This window comes from Sarcophilus harrisii, chromosome 3, assembly GCF_902635505.1.
Source record: "Sarcophilus harrisii chromosome 3, mSarHar1.11, whole genome shotgun sequence".
Classification (NCBI taxonomy): domain Eukaryota; kingdom Metazoa; phylum Chordata; class Mammalia; order Dasyuromorphia; family Dasyuridae; genus Sarcophilus; species Sarcophilus harrisii.
Window position 1 is genome coordinate 571,976,629 of NC_045428.1, and position 23,643 is coordinate 572,000,271.

Consider the following 23,643-nt stretch of genomic DNA (forward strand, 5'->3'; position numbering starts at 1 on the left):
TAAAGTTCAGTGAGATGCTGGACCCTGCAACCTATAGGATCCCGTCCATACCTACCCATTCCTTGGTCTGGCAGTTGGAATTTGGCCTCCAGGAAGGAACCTTGAGGTAGAAGGTGACTGAAAAAACCTAGGACCCCATTTTCTCTGGTGCTCTTGGGCTCTTTGGGACAAGAGTAGCTTTACAGGCAAAGTAGGTTGTGTTTTTATTTCACGAAAATGGCTGTGTTCTATATATCAGTGACCAAAGAAGGGAACTCCTCTGTAGACTAGAGCAAGAGAGCTGGAAACTAGGAGCCTTCCATCTCCTGCCCTCCTCCTCCTCCTCTAAACTCCAGGTTGACTTTATAAAAAGTGATTATTGAAAACCAAAGCTGGGAAACTGAGAGATAAATATGTCTTCAACCTGAGTTTGGTTTCAGTTTCTTCTGGCTCTAGCAGCATGCTCCAAGGAAGTCTAATTCCCAAAGCTGTTGCCATGTTTTATCCATCTCTGTGATTTTTTGCAAAGTCAGTAGTCTTCCTCAGCCTTTCTTTTTGTTGTTTTTTTTAAATAATTTTTAATTTCTCTTTTAAAAAATAAATTAAAATTTTAAAAATTAGATTTTATTTAATTTTTTTTTAAAAATTATTTTTGCATTCCAAATTCTCTCCTTTCATCCTCTCTCCTACCCATTGAGAAGGCAAGAAATACAATGCATTTTTTCTTTTTCTTCCCAGGTTATTTTTACCTTTTTGAATCCGATTTTTCTTGTGCAACAAGAGAACTGTATGGATCTATACACATATAATGTATTTAAGATACACTTGAACATGTTTTACATGTATGAGACTGCCCACCATCTAGGAGAGGGGGTGGAGGGAGGAAACGGAAAAGCTGGAACAAAAGTGATTGCAAGGGACAATGCTGAAAATTACCCATGCATATGTTCTGTCAATAAAAAGCTATTTTAAAAAAAGGAAATACAATACATATTATATATAAGTCATGCAAAATTCTTTCCACATTAGTCATGTTGGGGTGGGGGAAGAGGGAAGAGAAAGCAAGAAAAATAAATAGAAAAAAAATTTCCAGTCAGCACTGAAACTTCATCAGTTCTTTCTCTGAAGGTGACAGTATTTTTCATCATGAGTCCTTTGGAATTGTGGATCATTATATTGATTGTAATTGCTATGTTTTTTCAATTGATGTTCATTACAATATTGTTATTACTGTGTACAATATTCAGTTCTGCTCACTTTACATGATTTCACAGAAGTCTTCCCAGATTTTTCTGAAACTGTCTCCATCATTTCTTATAGGACAAAAGCATTCTATTACATTCATATACAATTATTTGTCTGGTCAATCCCTAATTGATGGGGATCTCCTCAGTTTCTGGTTCATTGCCACAAAAAAATGATCTGCTATAAATATTTTTGTATATATAGATCCCTTTCCTAATTTTTTAATCTCTTTGGGGTATAGACCAAGTAGTGGTTCAAAGGGAATGCACAGTTTTATAGCTCTTTGGATACAGTTCCAAATTATTCTCCACACTGCTTGGGCTAATTCATAACTCCACTAACAATGCATTAATAACCTATTTTTTCTTCATCCCCTCCAACATTTCTCATTTTTCTTTTTGGCTAATTTGATAGGTGTGAAAGAGTACTTCAGAATTGTTTTAATTTGCAATTCTCTATTAATGATTAAGAACTTTTTTTATATTGATACTGAGAGCTTTGATTTATTCTTTTGAAAATTGCCTGTTCATATCATTTGACCATTTAACAATTGGGGAATGGTTCTTATTTTTATAGATATGGTTCAGTTCCCTATATGTTTCAGATTTCCTTTTTCTTTTTTTCAGAAGCAATTGCTATTGTGACTTGTCCAGGGTCACACAGCTAGTAGGTATCTGCCCTATATATTTCAGAAATGAGACCTGTATCAGAAAAACTTGCTATAAAATTTCCCTTCCAGTTCCCTGCTTTTCTGATTTTGGCTGTATTGGTTTTGTTTATGCACAATATTTTAATTTAATGTCATAAAAATTGTCCATTTTACTTCCCATGACCCTTTTTGTCTGTAATTGGTCATGAACTATATCCCTATCCAAAATTAGAGGTGTGTCACCTGAATAAGCTCATATAAGTCTCTGAATTTTTCGTATCCATCCCTATTTACAGTACAGTCATGTTCCATTATATTCAGATTCAATCTGTTTTGCCATTCCTAACTGATGTCTTCAGGTTTGCTGAAAGGATCTTAAGGCCGAAAGTCCTCCCCCTGTGCAGGACTGGATTTCCTAGCGACCTCCGGGCCGATGGTGATGCTACTGTTGGTGACACTTGGGCCATACCAGCCAGCCCAGTACTGAGTATCTTTGCCTCCATGCTGGAAGTGGATGTAACGTACTCTTGAAGGGTAATTGGAGAATGTATAGGAGATCTGAGAGAAGCCAGAGAATTAGTTAGTCATTTACTAGTGGCAAACCCCTGCATGAATTTATCACGTCCACTCCTTTGGAACCAACAGATAATGGGGATTTGCAAATAGGTAGCAAGTGGAAAATTGAGATATGACAAATTCATTGTTCTTTCCACTATGTTTGAAATAGGTATTTCCATTTATATAGTACAGCAGAATGAAATTATAGGGGTTTCTTATGTAAAGTTTGCTTTTCTTTTTAAAATATATGATAAGTTCAGCATGTAATTTAAATTGTTCTGAGGTATCACTTTGGTGGGAAAGCCAGAAGTTTTGCTGGAGAAGCTGAAATGGGGAAGCTGCGAGAAACATCTGCCTTCTCCCACCTCTGACCAATGTGTGTCCCTCCCTTCCCCCCACGATTCCCTGACCTCTTGCCATTCAGCATCACTCCACTGCTCGATGTAAACAGGGGCTGGATTAAATTCAGCTAAGACCTCCTTGGTAGCTGACAACAGTTTCACATGGATACGGTAGATGCAGCCACAGTCCCTTCTGGCTGCAAACCTGTGGGGGGGAGAAGGGGGAGGAGAGTGATGGGGAGAGGGAAATGATGAAGAATAGGAGCATTATGAGTGTGAGGACAATGGCCAAGGGCAGGGAATTCTCAGAGCTCCTTAGCCATGTTCTCCCCGGACCTTACAGCCATAAAGCCCATTGGTCAAGCTCCCCTGTTTCTCCATTCAGGACTGCATCAGATTCTTGTACTAAAGACAGTCACCAAGAGCAAATGAAGTTTGCCTGAACACTCCAGTGCAGCAGAGAACAGTCCATTGTACTAGGAGAATACACCCATGCTCATGATCAAATTCACAGAAAGAAGTTTAAAAAGATGAGCTCTCCAAGATCTACCTTTTGACACAAGTCTAATGTTGGGGCTGCACATCCTGGTCTGGGAATAGAGTTGGTCCCCTGGAAAAGGGAGTTAGTGCCATCTTTTGGAGGAAAGGTGAACTGTGAAATACAGCCAGCTGAACGTCCAGGACTCACAGCAGAGTATAACGAGATCAGGAAGTCCTGCTTGTCCTCCATAGTATTATAGCACCAAGGCTGGAAGGACACTTAAATCCAACCCACTCATTTTCACAGAAACTGAGGACCAGAGTGGTGTAGTAGTGAACTGCTCAAGATCTATAATGATAGAGCATCATTGAAACTCGGGACCTGTGAGTCTAAGTCTAGCCTTCTTTCTAGTGCATGCCTAACCTTGTCACTGATATCTTGTGTGACCTTAGATAAGTCACTGAACAGATCTTTAGATCCCCTATCTAAAAAATGAGAAAACCTATTTCTTCACAAGGTTATGATGAGGATGAAGTTGCTTACGGAAGTGAGAAAGTCCTCTCTTTCCCCAGACTCCAGCCCCACTTACCAATCCTTTATCACAATGTCTGGCTTCACCTTGTCCATCAATTCCTTCCAATACCCCTTAGCTTTCAGGTCCACCAGCTGAGACTTGAGGCAGGTACTAGGGAGACATAGGAAAGGTTTCAGCTTCAGGTTTGGTCAGTAATGGGCTGCGCCCTTCCCCATTGGGAAGACAAAATTTCTGAGTAATTAATCTTTTTATTAATCATGCAAGTAGATAATAAAAGGGAGATCAGTGGCACTCTTGAATGCCAAAGACCCCTCTTGGAGTCCACTCAATGTTTTTATGCCTTTGGAAGAATGGGTACAGAGGGTGGCAATCAACTCTGATTAGTTAACTCTTAATGAAAAGGATGAATATTATAATGAGAGATGGGCTCATTCCAATGAGGAACTGGAAGACTTGATATTCAATCTTAAACAAAGAAACTTCTCTCTCACCCAGACTATCCCCACCTAGGGGAATATAGACAAGAGGTGGTCCACCTCTGCTTAATCAAACCTGGCTGAGTGGAACACAATGGGTCAGAATTCACCTTACATTAAATTCTTTGTAAGGTTCTCTAGTTGAGTGGGGCAATAACTCCACCTAGATAAATTGGGGTAAATTTTTTTGGAAAGGATCAGGGATCTTCCCAGTAATTTGTTATTTAATAATCATTTCTCTTGCCATGTGATGGATTGATTCTCAGTCAGACTTAAAAGAGTTATAATCATCTCTACTATCCCTTTCTCAGCAATGGGCATGAAGTCCCTCTCTCTGTCTGTCTCTGTTTTTCACTCTCTGTTCTCTTTCTGTTTCTCACTTCCTGTCTCTGTTTCTCTATCTCTGCCTCTGTCTTTGTCTCTCTTTCTCTCTGTGTGTCTTTTGTTTCTCACTCTGTTTCTTTATCTCTCTTTGTCTCTCTCACTTTCTGTCTGTTTCTTATTGTCTCTATCTCTTTCTGTTTCTCCATCTTTGTTTCTCATTCTCTGTTTCTATTTTTCACTGTCTCTGTCCTGTTTTTCACTTTGTCTCTCTATTTCCATTTCTCATTCTCTCTGTCTTTGTTTCTCACACTCTGTATCTCTGTTTCTCACTCTCTCTGGCTCTCTGTCTCTCTGTCTGTGTTCTCATTCTCTCTGTTTCTCACTCTTTGTCTCTCGGTCCCTGTCTCTGTTTCTCATTCTGTCTCTCTCTCTCTTCTGTTTCTCTCTCTCTCTCTCTCTCTCTCTCTCTCTCTCTCTCTCTCTCTCTGTTTATCTCTTTCTCTCTCTGTTTTTCATTCTGTCTGTTTCTCATTTTATCTCCCTGGCTCTGTTTCTCATTGTCTGTCTCTGTCTATTCTATTTCTGTCTGGCTGTCTGTTTCTTACTCTTTTGTCTCTCTATTTCTCATCTTCTGTCTTTGTTTCTCACCCTCTCTGTCTCTTTCTGTTTCTCACTCTGTCTCTTTCTTTTTCTGTTTCTCACTCCCCACCCCTCCAGCTATATATATCTCTCCTCACAAGTCTCTCTCTTTCTGAGTCTACTCAAAGAAGTTGATCTTGAATCCCTTTTCTCCTTTCCCTCTGTCTTTTCACAGATTTCTGGAAATTGTTTAATAACAATAATTGCTCAGGCTACAGCAGAGACAATGTATAGGGAGCTAGCCTTGGAACCAGGACGACTTTTATTCCAGTGCCTCTTCTGACCCAGAGTGTCTGACCTTGTGCAAATTCCTTCACCTTTTAGTGCTCTTGTCAACTCTCAAAGACTTTGAGTTGCAGAGAAAGTGCTGATTGTATGGGACGATAAATTGTTTATATTGATGAAAGTACAGATTTAATTCTTTTCTCTACGCAGCAATTTACATTGTACCAAGGAAACCACATTACTTTGCTCATCTGAGTTTAAAATAACCCTTTGAGGTTAGTAGCATGAGGGTTATTATTTTATTGTCTATGTTACAGATGAAGAAACTGAAATACAGATAAGTCAGTGAATTGCCCAAGATCACATATTTACTAGCATATCAACTATCCCCTCCAGGTCTCAATTTCTTCATCCATAAAAATGAAAGGACTTAACTAAATGACCTCTAAAATAACCTCCCAGCTCTAAATGTATGTACCGCTGATAAATTTCTTTCAATATCAATCTAGCAACAAGCATTTATTAAGCATCCACTGTGTGCCAGGCACTGTATTACACAAAGATGAGGGATATAAAGACAAAAGTGAAAATGGTCCCTGATCTCAAAGGGGCTTCCTTCTCAAGGGAGACTGGATAATATCTACAGGTAAATATATAAAGAATATATAATGAATTCTTTTGGGGGGGCAAAGGTGGGGGACAATGACTATGGAATATTGTATACCCCATTAGACTCAATTGATAGATAATTGATATTGATACAGTTGATAAATAACTAATTTTGCTGAATTGATTTTGAAAAACTTCTTTTTATATGAATACGCAAGAGATAGCTTGCTAAGTAGGGAGAAAGGGAAGGATATGTTTAGAGGTGAAAATATCAATAAAAATGCTTTAATTTGATGCTATTTTGCATCAATAACTGTTTTTACAGAGGAAGTTCCTACCTCTCTCATGGACCTCAATTTGCTATTATGTAATATGAAGGCAACAGACTAAGTGCTCTCTAAAGTCCCTTTCAGCATGGAATCCTACAATGCTGAGATTTTTATTTCAGGCTTTGGTAAATTTCTTCTCAATGAATGAGACAGGAGGGCCTTTGGCTCAATTCCCAAGCAATTTCCTCATGTTTCAGGGGAAGAAGATCCAATTTCTGGGATTTGGAGAGGAGGGAACAGTTGACATGCATTTATGAATCCCACTATGCACCAGACAATGTTTTGTGTTCTCATTTCCATACTTTGAAGAAGGGGGGAAATGAACATTCACTTTGAAGAGGTCATCCCTAGAAGGGTTAAATATTGTTCCTCGGCTTCCCAAACTTCCCCCCTTCCCCCCGCCCCCCACCAAGTGTAGCCCTGGTCAGCCAGATCCCACTCCCCTTCCATAGCCCATTTAAATCAAAATTCTTCTTACCCATAGGAGGTAACAAAGCATTTCTTGACCTGGAAGTCTGGAAATTCGGTCCCATGGTCTCTAGGTATTTTTTCCACTTTCCACCTATTTCCATGATTCTCATCAAGTTTCCAAAATTTGAACCCCTCTAGAAAAAGAGCAAGTCTTTCAGAACTCCACAAGCAAAACTAGATGGATCTTTCTTCCACTACATGTCTTAAAATTGCCTTCTTCCTATCAGTCATCTCTTATCTCAGGCCTCATCATCTTGGAAAATATTTTGTCAAAAGAAAAACTTGTGCAAGTAAACCTGAAAGTTTCACTTCTTACCACCCAGCAGCAAAGTTCTGCAATGAATCTGAGAAAAAAATGTCGACTGCTTCTACCAAGAGCTAGAATTTTTATCTATTTTGAAGTTCATCCCACCGGACCCTCACAACAACTCTGGGAGACGGAGGCTATTGTTAGTTTGTTTTATAGATGAGGCAAATGAGGGGCTAATAGTGCAAATGACTTGCCCAGGGTCACACAGCTAAAAAGTGCTTGAAACAGAATCCCAACTCAGGTTGATCTTTCTGCCATCAGGTGATGTTTTATCAAGTAGCTGATCCCTAATGGTCATCAATTGGCTCCATCAAAGCAAAGACAAATGAAATTGTGGGACTTGCAACAATCAGTTTAGTTTCATCAGAGTCAAGAACTGGAAGAAAAAAGGATGTAAAGAAATTAAAATTTTCTTTGTTCAAATTAGCACAGGACAGTCTTAAAATTAGATGGCACAATGGATAGAATTCCAGGACTAGACTCAGGAAGCCCTGAGTTCAAATGTGGCTTCAGACACTAATTAGCTGTGTGACCCTGGGAAAATCATTTAACCCTGTTAACCTCAGTTTCTTCCTCTGTAAAATGAGCTGGAGAAAGAAATGACAAATCACTGCAGTATCTCTGCCAAGAAAACCCCAATGGGATCATGGAGAGTCCGACATGACTGAAAAGTGACTCAACAACATTGTGGTATCTGTCAGCTACATCATGTTTGACAGACAAAGTAAGTAACATATATAATGGGTTTCTTTTGTTAATATATGGATTAATTTTATTCAAATAACTAAATGCTGTAGTTGAGAGTATGTCCTTTTTCTACTATACAAGTTTTCAGGACAGGCTGAAGCTTGCCTGGATGTCAAAGAAGCCGCCAAAGCAGTCCCAAAGAAACTACAGAATTCTATTTAACGTTAATGTGAATTTGATGCTCTTAACTAACTTCCATAAAGATTTTAGATAGAATCATAAGCTAATTTCTGCTTTAACGTAACCATAATTTACTTAATATGAGCATATCACATAACTAGGTCGAGCCTGCAAATGCAAGCTCAAGATGTTAGTTGTTGTTTGTTCTTTGGATCCTGACATCAGGGAAGTGATGCTGTGACATGAAAATGAATTGGATTGAAATGAAGGAGGGCTATTCAATATCACCAGCCTCACTTTCCCTTCTGGAGCCATCTGGGTCCAGTGGCCAGATAGAGATCAGGAGGACTGGAGATGGCCCTGGATATTCTGATGTTAGCCTGATGATTTCCTATCTTGCCTGATATAACTCTTTTCTTTCTCCCATTTGTTCTTTGATGTGTAAATCATTATCTTTCCCTTCTGCTTTTCTTAAATTCCATTCCAAAATTGCTGAAACTGGGAAAAAAACCCCCAAAACAACCCCACCCCATAACAAAGAAACTACAGAAAAGCTTTGTAACCAGATCCAGTTTTAACCACAAAAATGGCTGCTACTGAAAACCAACAACTCTGATCCTTTATCCCATGGCAGAAAATTTTTTGCTCCAGGGGAATTGCAAGTAAAAAGAAAGGATCACTATTGTAGTGATATCTCCCTTGGTTTATCTATGCTCAAGCCACAATTCCAAGGACACAGCCATGAGACAACTCAAAGCCTTGACTTGGCAGGACTTAATTGGACCCTCCAGGACAGTGGTTCTTACTGTGTGTGTGTGTGTGTGTGTGTGTGTGTGTGTGTAGGTGGGACTATTCTCAGATAAATGTTGTCTACATTCATAATTGGAAGAAATGCTAGACTGCAGTTAGAAGTTATGGAACAATGAAGATATAATTGTTTTTCTCATCTATGTACATAAACCCATTGAAATTATTCCCTAACTAGATCTGTGGACCCCAGGTTAAGAACTCTTAAGCTAGAATAAAGCTAACAATGCAGCTTCAGCTAGAATATACATGACTACTCTTTGAGAAAAGGAGGAGTTACTGTTCTTACGATAGGACCAAATAGAGTCTGCTTCAGGTTTTGGATTGGGAGAACCGTGGGTGTGTGTTCAATCATTTCAGTCACATTCCACTTTTTGTGCTTATTTGAAATTTTCCTAGGAAAGATTTCGGAGTGGTTGGCTATTTCCTTCCCCAGCTCATTTTACAGATGAAGACACTGAGATCAACAGCATGAAACTGCTTAGGGTCACACAGTTATTAAATATCAGAGGCTGGATTTGAACTTGGGAAGATGCGGCTCCCTTACTCTAAGTCTGGCACTCTGTCCACTATGGCATCCTCTAATGCCACATGGGAGAATTGCACATTATTTTCACTTAAGAGAATTCTCATTCATGAATGAGATGATCCAAGAAGCTGACATATTTCAGTGGGATAAAGCATGCTCTGAGGTTAAGTTATTGCTCGAATGACAAGCAGCGGGCCATTTGTGACAACCTGAGTCATCAGTGGTGGTGACTTGGGACCGAATCCCTTCTTACCTATGGCCATGGGTCTGGATGTACTTGGGTTGGGAATGAAGTCACCCACAATGCACTTTCCATGCCTACAGCCTGTTAAGAGGGACAGGCTCTTGACTCAGGATTCTGGGAAGAATGCCTGTGGGATTGAATAGTCAGTGCTTCATGCCGTGTGGGAGACCAACCCCCTTTAGCAGCGGGCTCCTGGAATGATGTCAATCAAAATGGGAGACCGATGGATTTTCTGATTTTTTTTGATTAGATGTAAAGCATTGCCCTTTTAAAATAGGAATAATTTGGTTACTGAAAGGGGAAGAAAAATTACATTTGTGAAAGTAAATCAACCTGAGATAGTTATGAGGACCGACAGAAAACTATCACCTCAGATAAATGTACTTAGTGGATCTGATTCAAAGCAGCTCAAAGATGTAAAAGGGGGTGTGTGTGTGTGGGAGGATGGCTGCATTGGGATCCATCAAATCATTTACATATAACTTTTATTAAAAAGTGTTTTGAAGGATACAGCTGAGAAATTAGAACTCAAAGAGCTCTTTGGGAGCTATGGGAAAGCTTTTTCTTTCTTTTTCTATATCTGTCTTTATAGAATTGTGAACTTTTTGTGAGTTTTTCGAGCTGTAGTTGAGACAGGAAGACCAGGTATGAATCATTCTAAGCCTCAGGAAAAGAAAAGACAAGAAGTCAGAGACCAGAAGAGTCATTTAAACTTTCCGCTGGAAAGAAACAGAAAGGAGAAGAATGAAGTAGACCAAGAGAGCTGAATGAAGTCCAGCAGGTTCTGGGGCTCCCTGCAGAAAGTAGAACTTGCAACAGCTAACAGGACCCACCTTGGGCGCAGGGGTTGCGGAGCAAGTTCCTCCGGAGGCTGCAAAGAAAGTAGAAAACCTTCCAGTCGGCCACAGGCTGGTCGCAGTTCTCGGAGATGAAACCCTCCCGCTGGCACTTGCGTTTCCACAGGGACACTAGGTCGATGACGTCCCGCCACAGGCTGCAGACTGGCCGGCAGTGCCTCAGCAGCTCCCGGGCTGGTATCAGGGAGAAGAGCTCCAGGAGAACGTTCTCAGGCAGCTCATTGATGGAGAGCATATCTCTAGAGGCACATGGCAGCGAGAAATCATACCCATTCTGGCTCTGGTCCTTCTGGATCATGAACTGACTATACACTGGACATGGGCTATGTTTTGGGAGCCTCTCTCTTCTCTCTCGATGCTATCCCTTTTGGTGAGCATATCAGATTCTATTATCTCTATGGAAAAGATCCCCATTCTTTACATCTTACCTCCATTCATTTTCTAAATGCTAGCTGCCTTCCTTCCTGTCATCAGCTACTTCTTTGCCAAATAACCCATAGACATCTCAAACTCAACAGGTCCCAACAGAACTCATTCTCTTCTCCCCAAACTCACCCCTCTTCTGAACTTCTTTTTGTAAAGGGCATCACTAAGCATCCCTGTTCACAACCTAGTAGTCACCCTCAACTTTTCCCTCTCCCTTATTCTCTAATGCCAAAAGCAAACCAAAAACTCCTCATTGGGTTATGAAAAGTCAGACATGATTGAACAACAACAAACACCTCCATGGGGCACCTTTCAAATGCACCCTTTTCTACGTTCACAGAGCTATCGCCCTCTCACTTGCAATCCATTAACTAGAAATTAAGAATCTGCCATGTGCTCGAGGTATGAAAAATGAAAAGGAAATGATTCTTGTATTCAAGAAGCTTACATTCTATTCTATGGGGGGATGTATGAAAAAAACATAAATTTGTTTTTGAAAATAGAGAAAGCTGGGAGTGGGGATCAACAAAAGTTTCAGATGGAAGGTGGTGCTTAAACATGATGGACACTAGGGATTTTAAGGGGTGGAGCTGAGATGAGAGGGCATTCCAAGGATAAAGTACCTGTGCACCGGCTGAAGAGACAAGTGCAAGGAACAAAAAGGATTGTTTGGGTTTGAATATTCAAAAGGGGTGTGTAAATGCTTGTAAAAGGAAAGGAAAGTCGGGCCAAATTGGAAAAGGCTTTTTTTAAAAATTAAAAATATTTAAAAATTTAATGAAAAATCCCAACGTGCACTTACTTGTTCTATGTTGGCAGTCCTCCGCACTTGCCGAAGCTCTTCCCTGAAAAGACTTCCTCTCCAGTTTTGGGATTTTTCGTTACATTTGTGGAATAGGTGGAGCTATTGCTTTCGTGCAGTGTGACTTCCTGGTTATTTAGAACTGCGATTGGGAGGAAACTCTGAGTCTGATGATTTCTAGAACGGGTGCTTCTGAATGATCAGGGCTCCTTACATTTTTTTCCACTAGTGACCCCCCACCCCCCTTTTTTTTGCTCGAGAAATTTTGACATGACCCAAGATATATAAAATGCAAATACAAATAAAATACATATCAAACATTTACTGATAATAAATGATGATTTTGCAACCCCCACATCCAGTTCCGATGGTATTGTGACACACAGTTAAGAAGCCGGGCTATAGAGCTTAGTGGGAAATGCCTATATAGAGCTTAGTGGGAAATGCCTGCGTGTGGGTGTTCAGGACCTAGAACAGAAAGGAGAGAAAGGAGAGCTGGGTTAAACTTTGGAGACATAACATAAAGGAAAGTTCTGGGCTCTGGCTTCAAACCCAGGTTATATTTGTTTTGCGAAAAGTACATACAGAAATATTTCGCTAACATTTATTTAGAATCTACCATGTGCCAGGCACTGTGCTAAGCACTTAATAGCTATTATCTCATTTGGTCCTTACAAGGAGATTGGTGCTGTTATAATCCCCATTTTACAGTTGAGATAACTGAGGCAAACAGTGATTCTGCCCAGAGCCACACACCCACTAAGGTTTTCCTGACACATTTTTACTCAGGTTTTCCTGACCAGAGTTTTAGTTTTATCCCCTGTAGGATTTAAGTTGCTGTCCTATACTGTATGTAGGTGAGCAAGAAGCTGGAGGCTCTGCGTATGTTGAAGAAAGAGATGATTGTAAAATTGAAGCCATTTATTTCCTGAACTTTCCAAACCAACTCTAGCTTGTGAGAAATGATCATTTTATTTTTTAACTTAATAACTAATTATAGAATTAGGAACAAGGAGTTTCTCCTTTTCTATTTCCTCACCCAGAAACCAATCAGTGTGGGAAATTTTAGGTAGGGATTTACCCAGGCTAACATCCCATTTGATAGTAAAAGAAATTCTAAGTTTGGGCTAATAGGTGTATTCCTGCTCAAAATGTTTATTTGTGTCTGAGAAGTGCTGATTTTCCCTTTTGTCAGACAAGTCATATGGAAATTGATAAATCTCTGTGACCAAGATTTGCATGATCCAAGTCACCCCAAGACCCTCATTGTAATAATATAGCCCAGTCTCTCATTGCGATATTCATGATCTTAGGAATTGTGAACCAGAGTTGATCGCCATCCCCAGGAATATCTGCTCTATGAAGGGGATAAAATTATAATCTCACTACCTTGAGGGGTCTTTGGCCTAAGAGAGATGGCCAAATGAAGATCCTTTTATTAATAAAAGTGCTGACAATAAATTAAGAAAATGATTAAATTACCCAAAATCTATATCTCTCTGGACTTTTAAAATTGTAACAAGGTTAATCTTCCTTTACACTGATATATTGTTGGTAGAGTTGTGAATTGATCTAACCATTCTAGAGAGCAGTTTGAAACTATGGCCCAAAAGCTATCAAACTGTTCACACCCTTTGATCCAGCAGTGTCTCTACGGGGCTTCTATCTTAAAGAGATCCTAAAGGGGAGAAAGGGACTTGGACTCACCTGTGCAAAAATGTTTGTGGCAGCCCTTTTTGTAGTGATAAGGAACTGGAAACTGAGTGGATGCCCATCGTTGGAGAATGGCTGAATAATGAACTTATTATTCTGTAAGAAATGATTTCAGGATGATTTCAGAAAGGCCTGGAGAGACTTACCTGAACTGATGCTGAGTGAAATGAGCAGGACTAAGAGAACATTAGTAACAAGTAGATAATGTGATGGTCAATTCTGAAGGATGGTCAATTCTGAGGACTGTGGGGACTGAGTGTGGATCACAGTATAGCAAACTCTTTTTGTGGTTGTTTCCTTGCTTTTTGTTTTCTTTCTCATTTTTTTCCTTTTTGGTCTGATTTTTCTTGTGCAGCAAGATAAATATGGAACTATGTATTGAAGACTTGCACATATATAACATATATATATTTTAAACATATATTGGATTATTTGCAGTCTAGGGAAGAGGGTGGGGAGAAGGTAGGGAGAAAAATTTGGAACACAAGGTTTTACAAGGGTGAATATGGAAAACTAGACATATATTTTGAAAATAAAAAGCTATTATATATATATGTATATAAAAGTTAACTTTCGCTTCCTCTCCCCAACCCCCAAAGGAAAAAAAAAAGAAAAGCAAACAATCCCAAACAATAACAAAAGACACTATCTCCAGTTTGGCCTTAAACATGTCCAGGACAAAATTATTCCTCACTTGCTATCATCTGAGGCAGGAGCATGGACAGTCACTTCTGGTAGATACTGGTTTTCTTGGCAAACACTGGAATGGTTTGCCATTTTTTTTTCGAGTTCATTTTATAGATGAGGAAAACTGAGGCAAAAAGGGTGAAGTGACCTGTCCAGCATCACACAGCTAGTAAGTTTCTGAGATCAGATTTTAACACTAGAAGATGAGTCTTCCTGACTTTAGGCCCAGCATGCTGTCTCTACCATGCCATCTAACTGCTCCTTCTAGATGATATTCATCTTTATTTCAATACAAAGTCATAGAATTGTTTTTCACAGTTGCCTAAGACCACTAAAAATGAGTTATGTTATCATGATTAATTAGAATTGTTATCAATATTTAATTTATTGATACATGTTATTAATATTTTATTAATTAATATTGTAATATTAATTAATATTTAACTCATCAATTACAAGTGTCATTAATATAATTAGTTTTATTATTGATATTAGTGTAGTATTATTAATAATTATGTGGGTTATATTAAGATTTGTGATACATAGCATTTATATGACACTTAAAGGTTTACAAAGTGCTTTACATGTCTTATCTAATTTGATAATATTTGATATTATTATTATGCTTTAGTAAGTAGGATGGCCAAGTCCCATCTTTCAAACCAGAACAAGTGTTTCCTTAGTTTATTTGAGATTTGTGGTCTGACTAGTTGACCCCCACACAAAGAGCACAAGAAGCTTTGTGTGACCTTCTGGTTTGTCTTCCTGGGTTTCAATTCTCCTACCTGAAAAAAGGGAACAAGACTACTTATCTTACCCTTCTTTGTGAGATTATGATGACGGAAGGATAAAACATTTACTATGTGCCAGGTACTATGCTAAGTGCTGGGAATACAAGAATTAAACAAGATAGTCCTTACCCGCAAGGAGGTTACATTCTTAATTTGGGTTTTAGTGACTTACCCAGGGTCATACAGCTAAGAAGTGTTAAGTGTCTGAGGTTAAATTTGAACTCAGGTCTTCCTGACGTCAGGGCTGGTGCTCTACCTACTACACCACCTAGCTTCCCCAGATATTACATTCTAACAGAGAAAGTGAACAGAGAAATGGGATCTGGGAAAGGAGGGAAGGATTGGGAAGAGAAAATCTAGAGTGTATGCAAGGTGAGCATCATGGGAGCCCCTCATGAAATGAGGGTCCAGGCTAAAGACTTGCTAATGAGAGAACAGAGCCTGAATTGGAGGAATCTCGAAGGTGTGAGCTCCTATGAAGGGAGAATGTCTTACTTGGTCCCCACATCCCCTTAACAGTCTGTCAACAATGTCTGTCTTCACTGTTGTACGTTCCTTCCAGTAGTTTCTGACTTTCAGTCTACCAGTTGAGAGTCAAGAGGTTCTGGTAGGCCCATGAGAAGATTTTTCAGTCCCAAATATAATCACTGACATTTTTTCCTCTCCTATTGACCCTTGTAAACCTGAAAAACTTGGTCCTAGATCAGGTCAAGAAGCCAGATTTCCCAATTTCTCCAACCACATCCAAATCCCACTGAAGGGCGTGTAATCTAGAACTATTTAGAGCTCAGTAGTCTCATGTCCCAGAAGTCTCTCTGGCATCCTTAGTGGCCATCTAGCCCAACTTGCACCTAAAAAAGACTTTCTAGAACACATGGGTCAAACATGGGGCTACAGTTACAGGAAGGCAGAACCGAACCATAGTCAGAAAGAACAGAGACCGGTCTGGCACCTATTGGCCATTTGACCACAGGCAAGCCAATGAACATTTTAGTAGCCACTTACTAAGATTATAAATTCCCTATCCTGATGTAATCACAGCCCTGGGAAACTCCTCCCCTCATTCGCCATCCCTTTCTCTAACCAAAAATAACTTTATGGTCTTTTTAAAAATTCTTGGGAAAATGTTGAGATCAACCATCATCTCTGGGTAACCCAAAGCAGTATGGAAAGATGAATAGTGATGGGGAGTGGGCTGCAAAGTATCCCAGAGGAGGATGCCTGCATTTGAATTTTGGAGTTTCACAATGATCCTGTGCAACTTTGCTCTTTGTACTTGCTCCTCCCTTAAAACCAACCAACCAACTAACCAACCAACCAACCAACCAGGAAATGCAGAAATAGAAAATGACTCTTTTTTACTCAAGTCTACAGAGCTGGGTCTTATTGACTTAATATTATTTCTCCAAATGACCTTAGTTTCCCTTCCAGTCTCTACAGGAGAGGTAGGAAACTTAATAAGGCCCTTAAAATCATTTACTAAGGCAACTGCAGGTGATGATGAGCTGATTGAGTTCTATGTATTGGTAATTTTGTATGACCCATGAATGTTTTATAAATATAACCAAATGGCCCTTGGAAGAAAGAGGTCCCCCACCCCTGCTCTACAGGAACAATGGCCTCCTGACTGTTCTTCAAACAAGGAATATTTATCCCTTCCACATCTCAGGGGTAGGGAGATGGCATCCCCATAATCTGGAAAATCCATGGAAAATTTTTTGACCTTCTGTTTGTACCAAAGAAGAAGTCTCCAGGCTTTGTAAATTGCCTTCTCTTTTTTCTTGATATTATACAACACTAAACATGTGATTTGTGTATTTTGGGATTTCTACGCTTTTTCTGTATTGTCTGCTGGCCTCCACAAAATTCCCATTTATTTTCTTATGCTAACTATGAGATGTTTTGAAGCCTGTGATGAGGAAAGTCACAATGTGGAAGGGGGATAACTGTACCTCATCCCCTGACTCTGGGCATTTCCTCTGGTGGTTCCCCATGCCTGAAAATCTCTTTCTCCTTATCTCAGCCTCTTGGCTTTCCTGGATTCTTTCAGGGACTGAAAAAGCTTCACAGGAAGCTTTTCTCCTTCTCCCTTAATTCTAGTGTCTTCCCTGTTTGTCTCCATGTTTGTCACCTCCATTATTCTGAGAACTCCTTGAGGGCAAGGACTGGTTGTGTTCTCTCTCCAGGGCCTGGTACATTATTGTCCTTAAATCATCCAGTTGAGTCTTACTCTTAGTGACCACAGCACACCGATGCTGTCCATGGCATTTTTCTTGGTCAAGAGAGTGGAGTGGTTGACCATTTCCTTCTCCAGTTCATTTTACAGATGAGGAAACTGAGGCAAAGAGAATCAAGTGGCTTGTCTAGAGTCACATAGCTAAGCCAGATTTGAATTCAAGTCTTTCTAACTCCAACCCAAGCACCCTATTCGCTATGCCACCTAGCTGTCCTACTCTGCATACAATAGGAATTTAATAAATGCTCTTTGAATCAGCTTAAATTTAATTATAAGTCTAATGGGAAATATTCCCAGAGTTTGATAGAAAGAGTACTGGAAATTGAATTAGAAGACCAAGATTTAAATCCTGTCTCTGATTCTTTCTAGGTGACCTTGGGCAAATTATCTCCCCTGGGCTTTGGTTTCCCCATCTGTAAAATGGGGAGATTGAATCAGATAGCCTGAAAAACTTTTCCTAAGCACCTACTATATGCAAGGACTGTGCCAAATACCTGAGATACAAAAAGAGAGGGCCACTAGGGGGTGCCATAGAACAGAGAATTGGACTTGGAATCGGCAAGACTCATTTTCATGAGGTCAAATCTGACCTCAGACGCTTCCTAGCTGTGAATCTGGAGAAGTCATTTTACCCTGTTTCCCTCAGTTTCCTCATGAACTGGAGAAGGAAATGGCAAACCAGCCCGGAATCTCTGCCAAGAAAACCCAAAAGGGGCCACAAAGAGTTGGACATGACTGAAAAAACTCAGCAATAAGCCCTCAAGTATCTTATAATCTAATAGGGGAGACAAAATGCAAATATAATATCTATATTTATATATACATACACATATATATGTATATAATTATATAGACTATAAGCTACACGCAGGATAAATAGAAGATAATAGAGAAAAAACAGTGGAATTAAAGGAAATTGGTTTTCTGTAGAAGGTAGAATTTTATTTGAGACTTAAGGAAAGGGGAAATCAATAATCAGAGTGGTGGAAAGTCTTCAGGGTATAGGGGACAACGGGAGAAGTTGTCCAGAGCCAAGAGATGGAGGGTCTTGTTCATGGAACAGCCAGGAGACCAAGGACACTCATGAGAGACTATGTAGGGAGAATTGAGGTATAAAAAAGGCTAAAAAGGTAAAAAAAAAAAAAAAAAAAAAAAAAAAAAAAAAAAAAAGGGGCTTGCTTATGAAGGGCATTGAATGTCAAACAGCATTTGGTATTTGATCCTGGAGGCCTTAGGGAGTCGAGCAGGGGGGTGGGGAGGGATAATATGGTGACTTTCGATTTAGTATAATCACTTGGGTGGACTCCGATCCCTCCCTCCCCAGCAGCTTTTGCAATAATTCAGACGTAAGGTGGAGAGAGAAGGGAATGGCCCATTCATCCCACAGGATCTCTGTACTCTGTAAGGAGTCCTGGGAGTCAGTCAATCCTGGAGTTCCAGTATCTCTGGTCCCACCTAATAGGATGCAGAAAGTGGTGTACATATAAGCTGAGAGGAGTTGCCTGCAAAGAAATGTGGGTCAGGAGATATTAAATGTCTGGGCCTTTAGCAGAGAACAGTCACCTGGAATTAAATAGCCACATCAAGATAAGTCAGGATGCTTTCTTACTGAGTCAGATTAAGACCACTCTTAGCCCAGGGTTTTTCCCAAAGCAGATGCTTAATAAATATTTGTTAAATTGAATGGATTTGAATACAGTCCATCAAAATGACAGAGTTCTTTGTATAAGTTAAAAAAAATCCATTTATTAGATTGTTATCTCCATTACCCAGCACAGGGGCCAGGCTCATAGGAAGCACTTAATGTTCCTTAATTGGAATTCAGAACATCTATCTGCAAAGTCCAATCACTTCTTTAGATCTCAGTTTCCTCATCTGCACAGAGAGATGACTCTCTTGGTCTAACTAACTACCTTACTGGGATCAAATGAAATGATGGTCTTTGGAAAAGTTGGAGGTCATTTAAAGTACAAGATGAGGGGAAACACACAAGCTCTGTGAGAGCAAGGGCTGTCTTCTATCTTTCTTGGTATCCCCCAAAGCTCAGCACAGTGCCTAGTGCAGGTTTGCTGCTTTATCACATCACTGTGCCTGCCACATTGTAGTTGCTTAATAAATATTTGTTGATTCTCGATGAGAGGATATTCCTTTTCAATAAAAGAGTGAGCCTAAAAGATGATAGGAAATGATAATCAAAAAATTATTAGTGTTGGTGGGGATGTGGGAAAACTGGGACATCACAGGTGAAGTTTTGACTTGTGTGTGAATTGGATTTAAGTGAGCAGAGTTGTTGGCTTCCTTCTCTCTTCCAGAATCACCAAAGTTCAGGACAAAAATCAGGATGATTGGTAATGGTCCCATATGCAGTGAATGACCTTGCCATCTTCAATGTCTGATCAAACTCTAAACGCCTGCTTCAGCTCCTTCATGGCCATTGGAACAACTTGTCCTCATCTATTCATTCCAATGGGACAATCTTCATAGTTAGGAAGTACACCGCCCCCTAACTCACTGACAAGTTTCAGGCTATTGATTACCCTCCATCTGATTTAACTTGTCAAGACCATATTAATGGAAGATTGTTATAGGTTCTTGGAACCATAGGTGAGAGATGGGTAGATCAGATGGACACCAAAGATGGATGAACAGCTCTGCAAAGAGTAGTCCTCTTAACAGAGCTGCTAGTCCTCCCTGCACATCCTATATAACCCTAAGAATATTATTAGAGATGAGGAGTGGCTGATCCTGTATCCTCTGCATTTGTACAGTGCTTTTCAAAACCCTAAATGCTATGTAAATATTAACTAATATTATTAACCTATACAAATTGCTTTTCAACACATTTAGGTACTATACAAATGCTGCTGTTATTATTATTTAACTATATAATATAACTATTATTGTTATTTATTTTTAATTAAAATAATGATTTATTATTATTATAACCTAAAGTTGGTAAATGATGAAATTATGGTTTCTGGTCCCTCAAATATTACAGGTGAAGGAAACTAAAATCAGAGTGACTTAAGTGAACTATTTAAGGTCTCAGAGACAGTAGCTGTTAGAACCAAGATGGGACCTCTGTCCAGTCTAGCATTCGTTCCATTAATGATTATTAAACAGTGTAACTAGACTACAAGGCCTATAGGGCCACTAGAACTATCTCTCAAATATCTACACTACCAAAGGAGAGCACAGACAGAAATAATCTTATAACTCCCTTAGCCATTTTGGTATTTGCCTACATGATATAATGATGATGATGATGATGATATATTTTTGAATTAGACCTCAAATTAGATTTCATTGGCATAAAGAACTTCCCATACAGAAATTTCCTCTTCTAATGCCAATTGGTCCCTTCTTGGAAATTTATTATTTTACAATTGTTTGGGAAAGTAACTTGTCTAAGGCCCCTTATGTCATAGGTCAGAATTTGAGTCCAAATCTTTCTGACTCCAAGGCCAGTCCCCTGTTAATGATTTAATAAATAATAATTAATTAGTCATTTCTAATTTTTGTACTGTTTCATTCTTTAAATATTCTCTAATTATCTATTTTGATAATTATAATTGACACTTAAATGGGGATTTTATTTTTGAAAATCAGTTTCTATGTCTTCATTCCTTTGATCCTCACAATATCCCTGAAAAAGACATGAAAGTCTTCCCAGGTTTTTCGGAAAGCATCCTGCCTCTCATCAGGAGGAGGTGAACAAGAGCTGCACAGGATGGGGAAGCGTGAATGGAGGAGAGGCACAAATACAGCGAAATACTGGAGGATATATCTGCCCCTGTCAGCTGGGGAATGACTGAACAAGTTGTGCCATATGATTGTGATGGAATATTATAGAAATGGGCAAGATACTTTCAGAAAAACTGGGGAAGACTTTCATAAACTGATACAAAGTGACATGAGCAGAACCAGCAGAACATTGTATACAGTCTAGCAATATTGTATCCAATGTTCAAACACTTCCTCCTGAGTTTGCCACAGGGAGTTCACCCAATCTGCAGGCAGGAAGAACATGGCTACACATTAGTTATCCTCATCTTTCAAAATGGTTTAAGAACCACAAGGTGGCTGTGAGGTGCAAATAAGAGAATACACAAAGTGCTATATAAATACTAGTTATTATTATTCCCTTCCTCTTGCTCTGTGACCAGCCCACATTCTTTTTGGGGTCCACATTTATTTGGTGACATTCTTGATTCATTATTTTATGTAGACAGTCAAACCCGAGACAATTTGGAAAGGGAAGATGACTCACAACTGAGAGCACAGAGGGATCAAGGGAGGACCTTTCAGAGACCCTGTGGCCCCTGAGCTAAATCTTAAAGAGACCATAAATAAATATTTTGAAGGTGACTTGATGAGATAATGTATTCCAGTTCAATTCATTCTAAGCCCAGTGGCTTAGAGATAATGAAATTATCAGGAGGAAATGGACAGAATGAAATTTTGACTTTGAAGTTGGGTAATGATCTAATTTGGTGAAATAGAGAGTGGGTGTGGGGGAAATTAGTGAGGTCAGACTGTGGAGGGCCTCAGTGCCAGGCTGAGATATTCCTACTGCATCCTGGAGGCAGGAGCGACTGAAGGTTTTCAGAAGGGGAGAATGGCATGATCAGGCCTAGTCCTGAAGTCAGATTTCACAGAAGGGAGGGTCTGAAGTGGGGAGGCTAAACTGAGTCATGATGGGAGCCTGTGTTCAATGCTCTCCAACTCCTGACTCATTATCGTTACTGGCTGGGTGCTCAGACAACCCCTGATTGAAAGGATGACCAGGTCTCTGGAAACGGACTAGAAGTCTCTCTGTGTCTCTCTGTCTCTGTCTCTGTCTCTGTCTCTGTCTCTGCCCATGACTTACATGCAGACAGACACCCATCCTCCATCTGCTCTCCTCCAGCAAACCATGTAACCCATGCTTGTTTCCCCACGCTCCTGGGTTCTGCTCCGTGCCCGTCCTTGTTCCCTACCCACCCTGCCTGCGTATTTGTGTTCTGTGACTTTCTGTTCTTGGTTACCAAGGGACTGCCTTCTGTGCTATTTGCAGCTGTCACAGCTGAGTATACTTAACCACAACGTCCGTGAGCCACTAACCACTGGCGGATGTGGGATGTGTGCTCCGATGCCCAAAGACCAGTTTCTCCAATTAATTCCTGGTTAGTGAGTGAGCTCCCCATAGCTTTCTGGACTTGAACTCCCTGGCCAGAGAGACCTTGGAATTGCTCTTCCTCCTCCACTCAAGCTTCTATTCTGCTATTTGGGAAACAGGAAAAGGCAGGATGAGGCCCTCACAGTCTCATTCCAGGACTCCAGGCTCTGTTTCCATCTCTGCAGAAGTTCGGTAGTGGGTCAGCAAATGCTTCTCCTCCCTGGGTCCTGGGATCACACTGACCTCCTTAACTCACGTTAAGAGGATCTTAGGTCAAGAGCAGAAGAACCAATTAGCATTAGAGATAAAATGAGTTCAAACTCTCATTTTAACAGTGAGGAAACTGAGACCTGAGAAGATGTGACTTTCTCAAAGTAATCCGTATCAAAACCAGAATCTAAACCTAGATCCTCTGCCTCCCAAGTCATATGTGTGTGTGTGTGTGTATCTTTATCTATATCTGGATCTATCTATCATCTATCTATCTATCAATTTTCTATATCTACCTACCTGCTTACCTGTTTACTTGTCCATCTCTCCATCCATCTACTTACCTATCTACCTACCTGCCTATTTATCTATCCATCTTCTTCCTTCCTTTCCTTTTTCCTTCCCTCTCTTTCTCTGTCTCTATCTGTGTGTCTCTCTGTCTCTGTCTCTCTCTCTCTTTTTCATTCTCTGGCTAGAAGGGTCAGCTCCCAGTTCATGCAGGAATTCTATCTAAATCTAGCCTCTGACTGAATTCCTCCATTGACAGGCAAATCACTACCTCACTAGGGCAGCTCCTTCTAAAGAACCAGATCCCTTTTCAGTGAGGCTGAGCTCCAGACAATCCCCTAGTCCCCAGATGCCTCACCTTATCCCCTGTAAGCCTGCTTTCCCTCTCTACTACTGCTCTACCCTCTCTTGTTTAGCAGAGGGACTTCTAGTGGGTGTAGAGGGTGAATTTCTGCCAGTGACCACCATCTTCCTAGTTCTAGAGCAGGGAAGGCAGCATGTTAGATTTCGGATGAAATTCTGGCCCTGACATAGATTTAATTTCCAATTTAGGGTTTCAATCCATAGATCTGAACTCTGGTCTCTGGTGCTGCTTCTTCCACATTGCGTCCTTTTTGGTAACATCATTAGCCTGATAAGCCTGTAGGCTGTGAGTTGGAGCCAGAGGGAGAGGTCACCCTCTCTCTAACACTCTCTTTTGGATGCTGGCAGAGAATCCAAGTTCCTCTCTGTCCCAGGATCATAGGAATTAGAATTGGGAGGGACCTGAGACACCATCTACCCCCTCCCCTGCTGACCTCCCTATTTTTCAGAGAATACTGAGGTCACCCCCAGGAACCACAGCTCACACATTTGAC

At 40.1% G+C, this 23,643-nt stretch overlaps 1 protein-coding gene across 1 annotated transcript; it reads right to left on the reverse strand.

Annotated features, from left to right (window-relative positions):
• Positions 1–1,890: 1,890 nt before the first annotated feature.
• LOC100930696 (F-box only protein 6) lies at positions 1,891–11,819 on the reverse strand. The gene is made up of 6 exons (XM_003765004.4): positions 11,704–11,819; positions 10,452–10,714; positions 6,869–6,995; positions 3,843–3,938; positions 2,842–2,977; positions 1,891–2,431 (listed from the first exon to the last, which is right to left on the reverse strand). The coding sequence occupies exons 2-6, from the start codon at positions 10,708–10,710 to the stop codon at positions 2,249–2,251; spliced, it is 801 nt and encodes a 266-aa protein (XP_003765052.1). The 5' UTR covers positions 10,711–10,714; positions 11,704–11,819; the 3' UTR covers positions 1,891–2,248.
• Between the last annotated feature and the right edge of the window lie 11,824 nt (positions 11,820–23,643).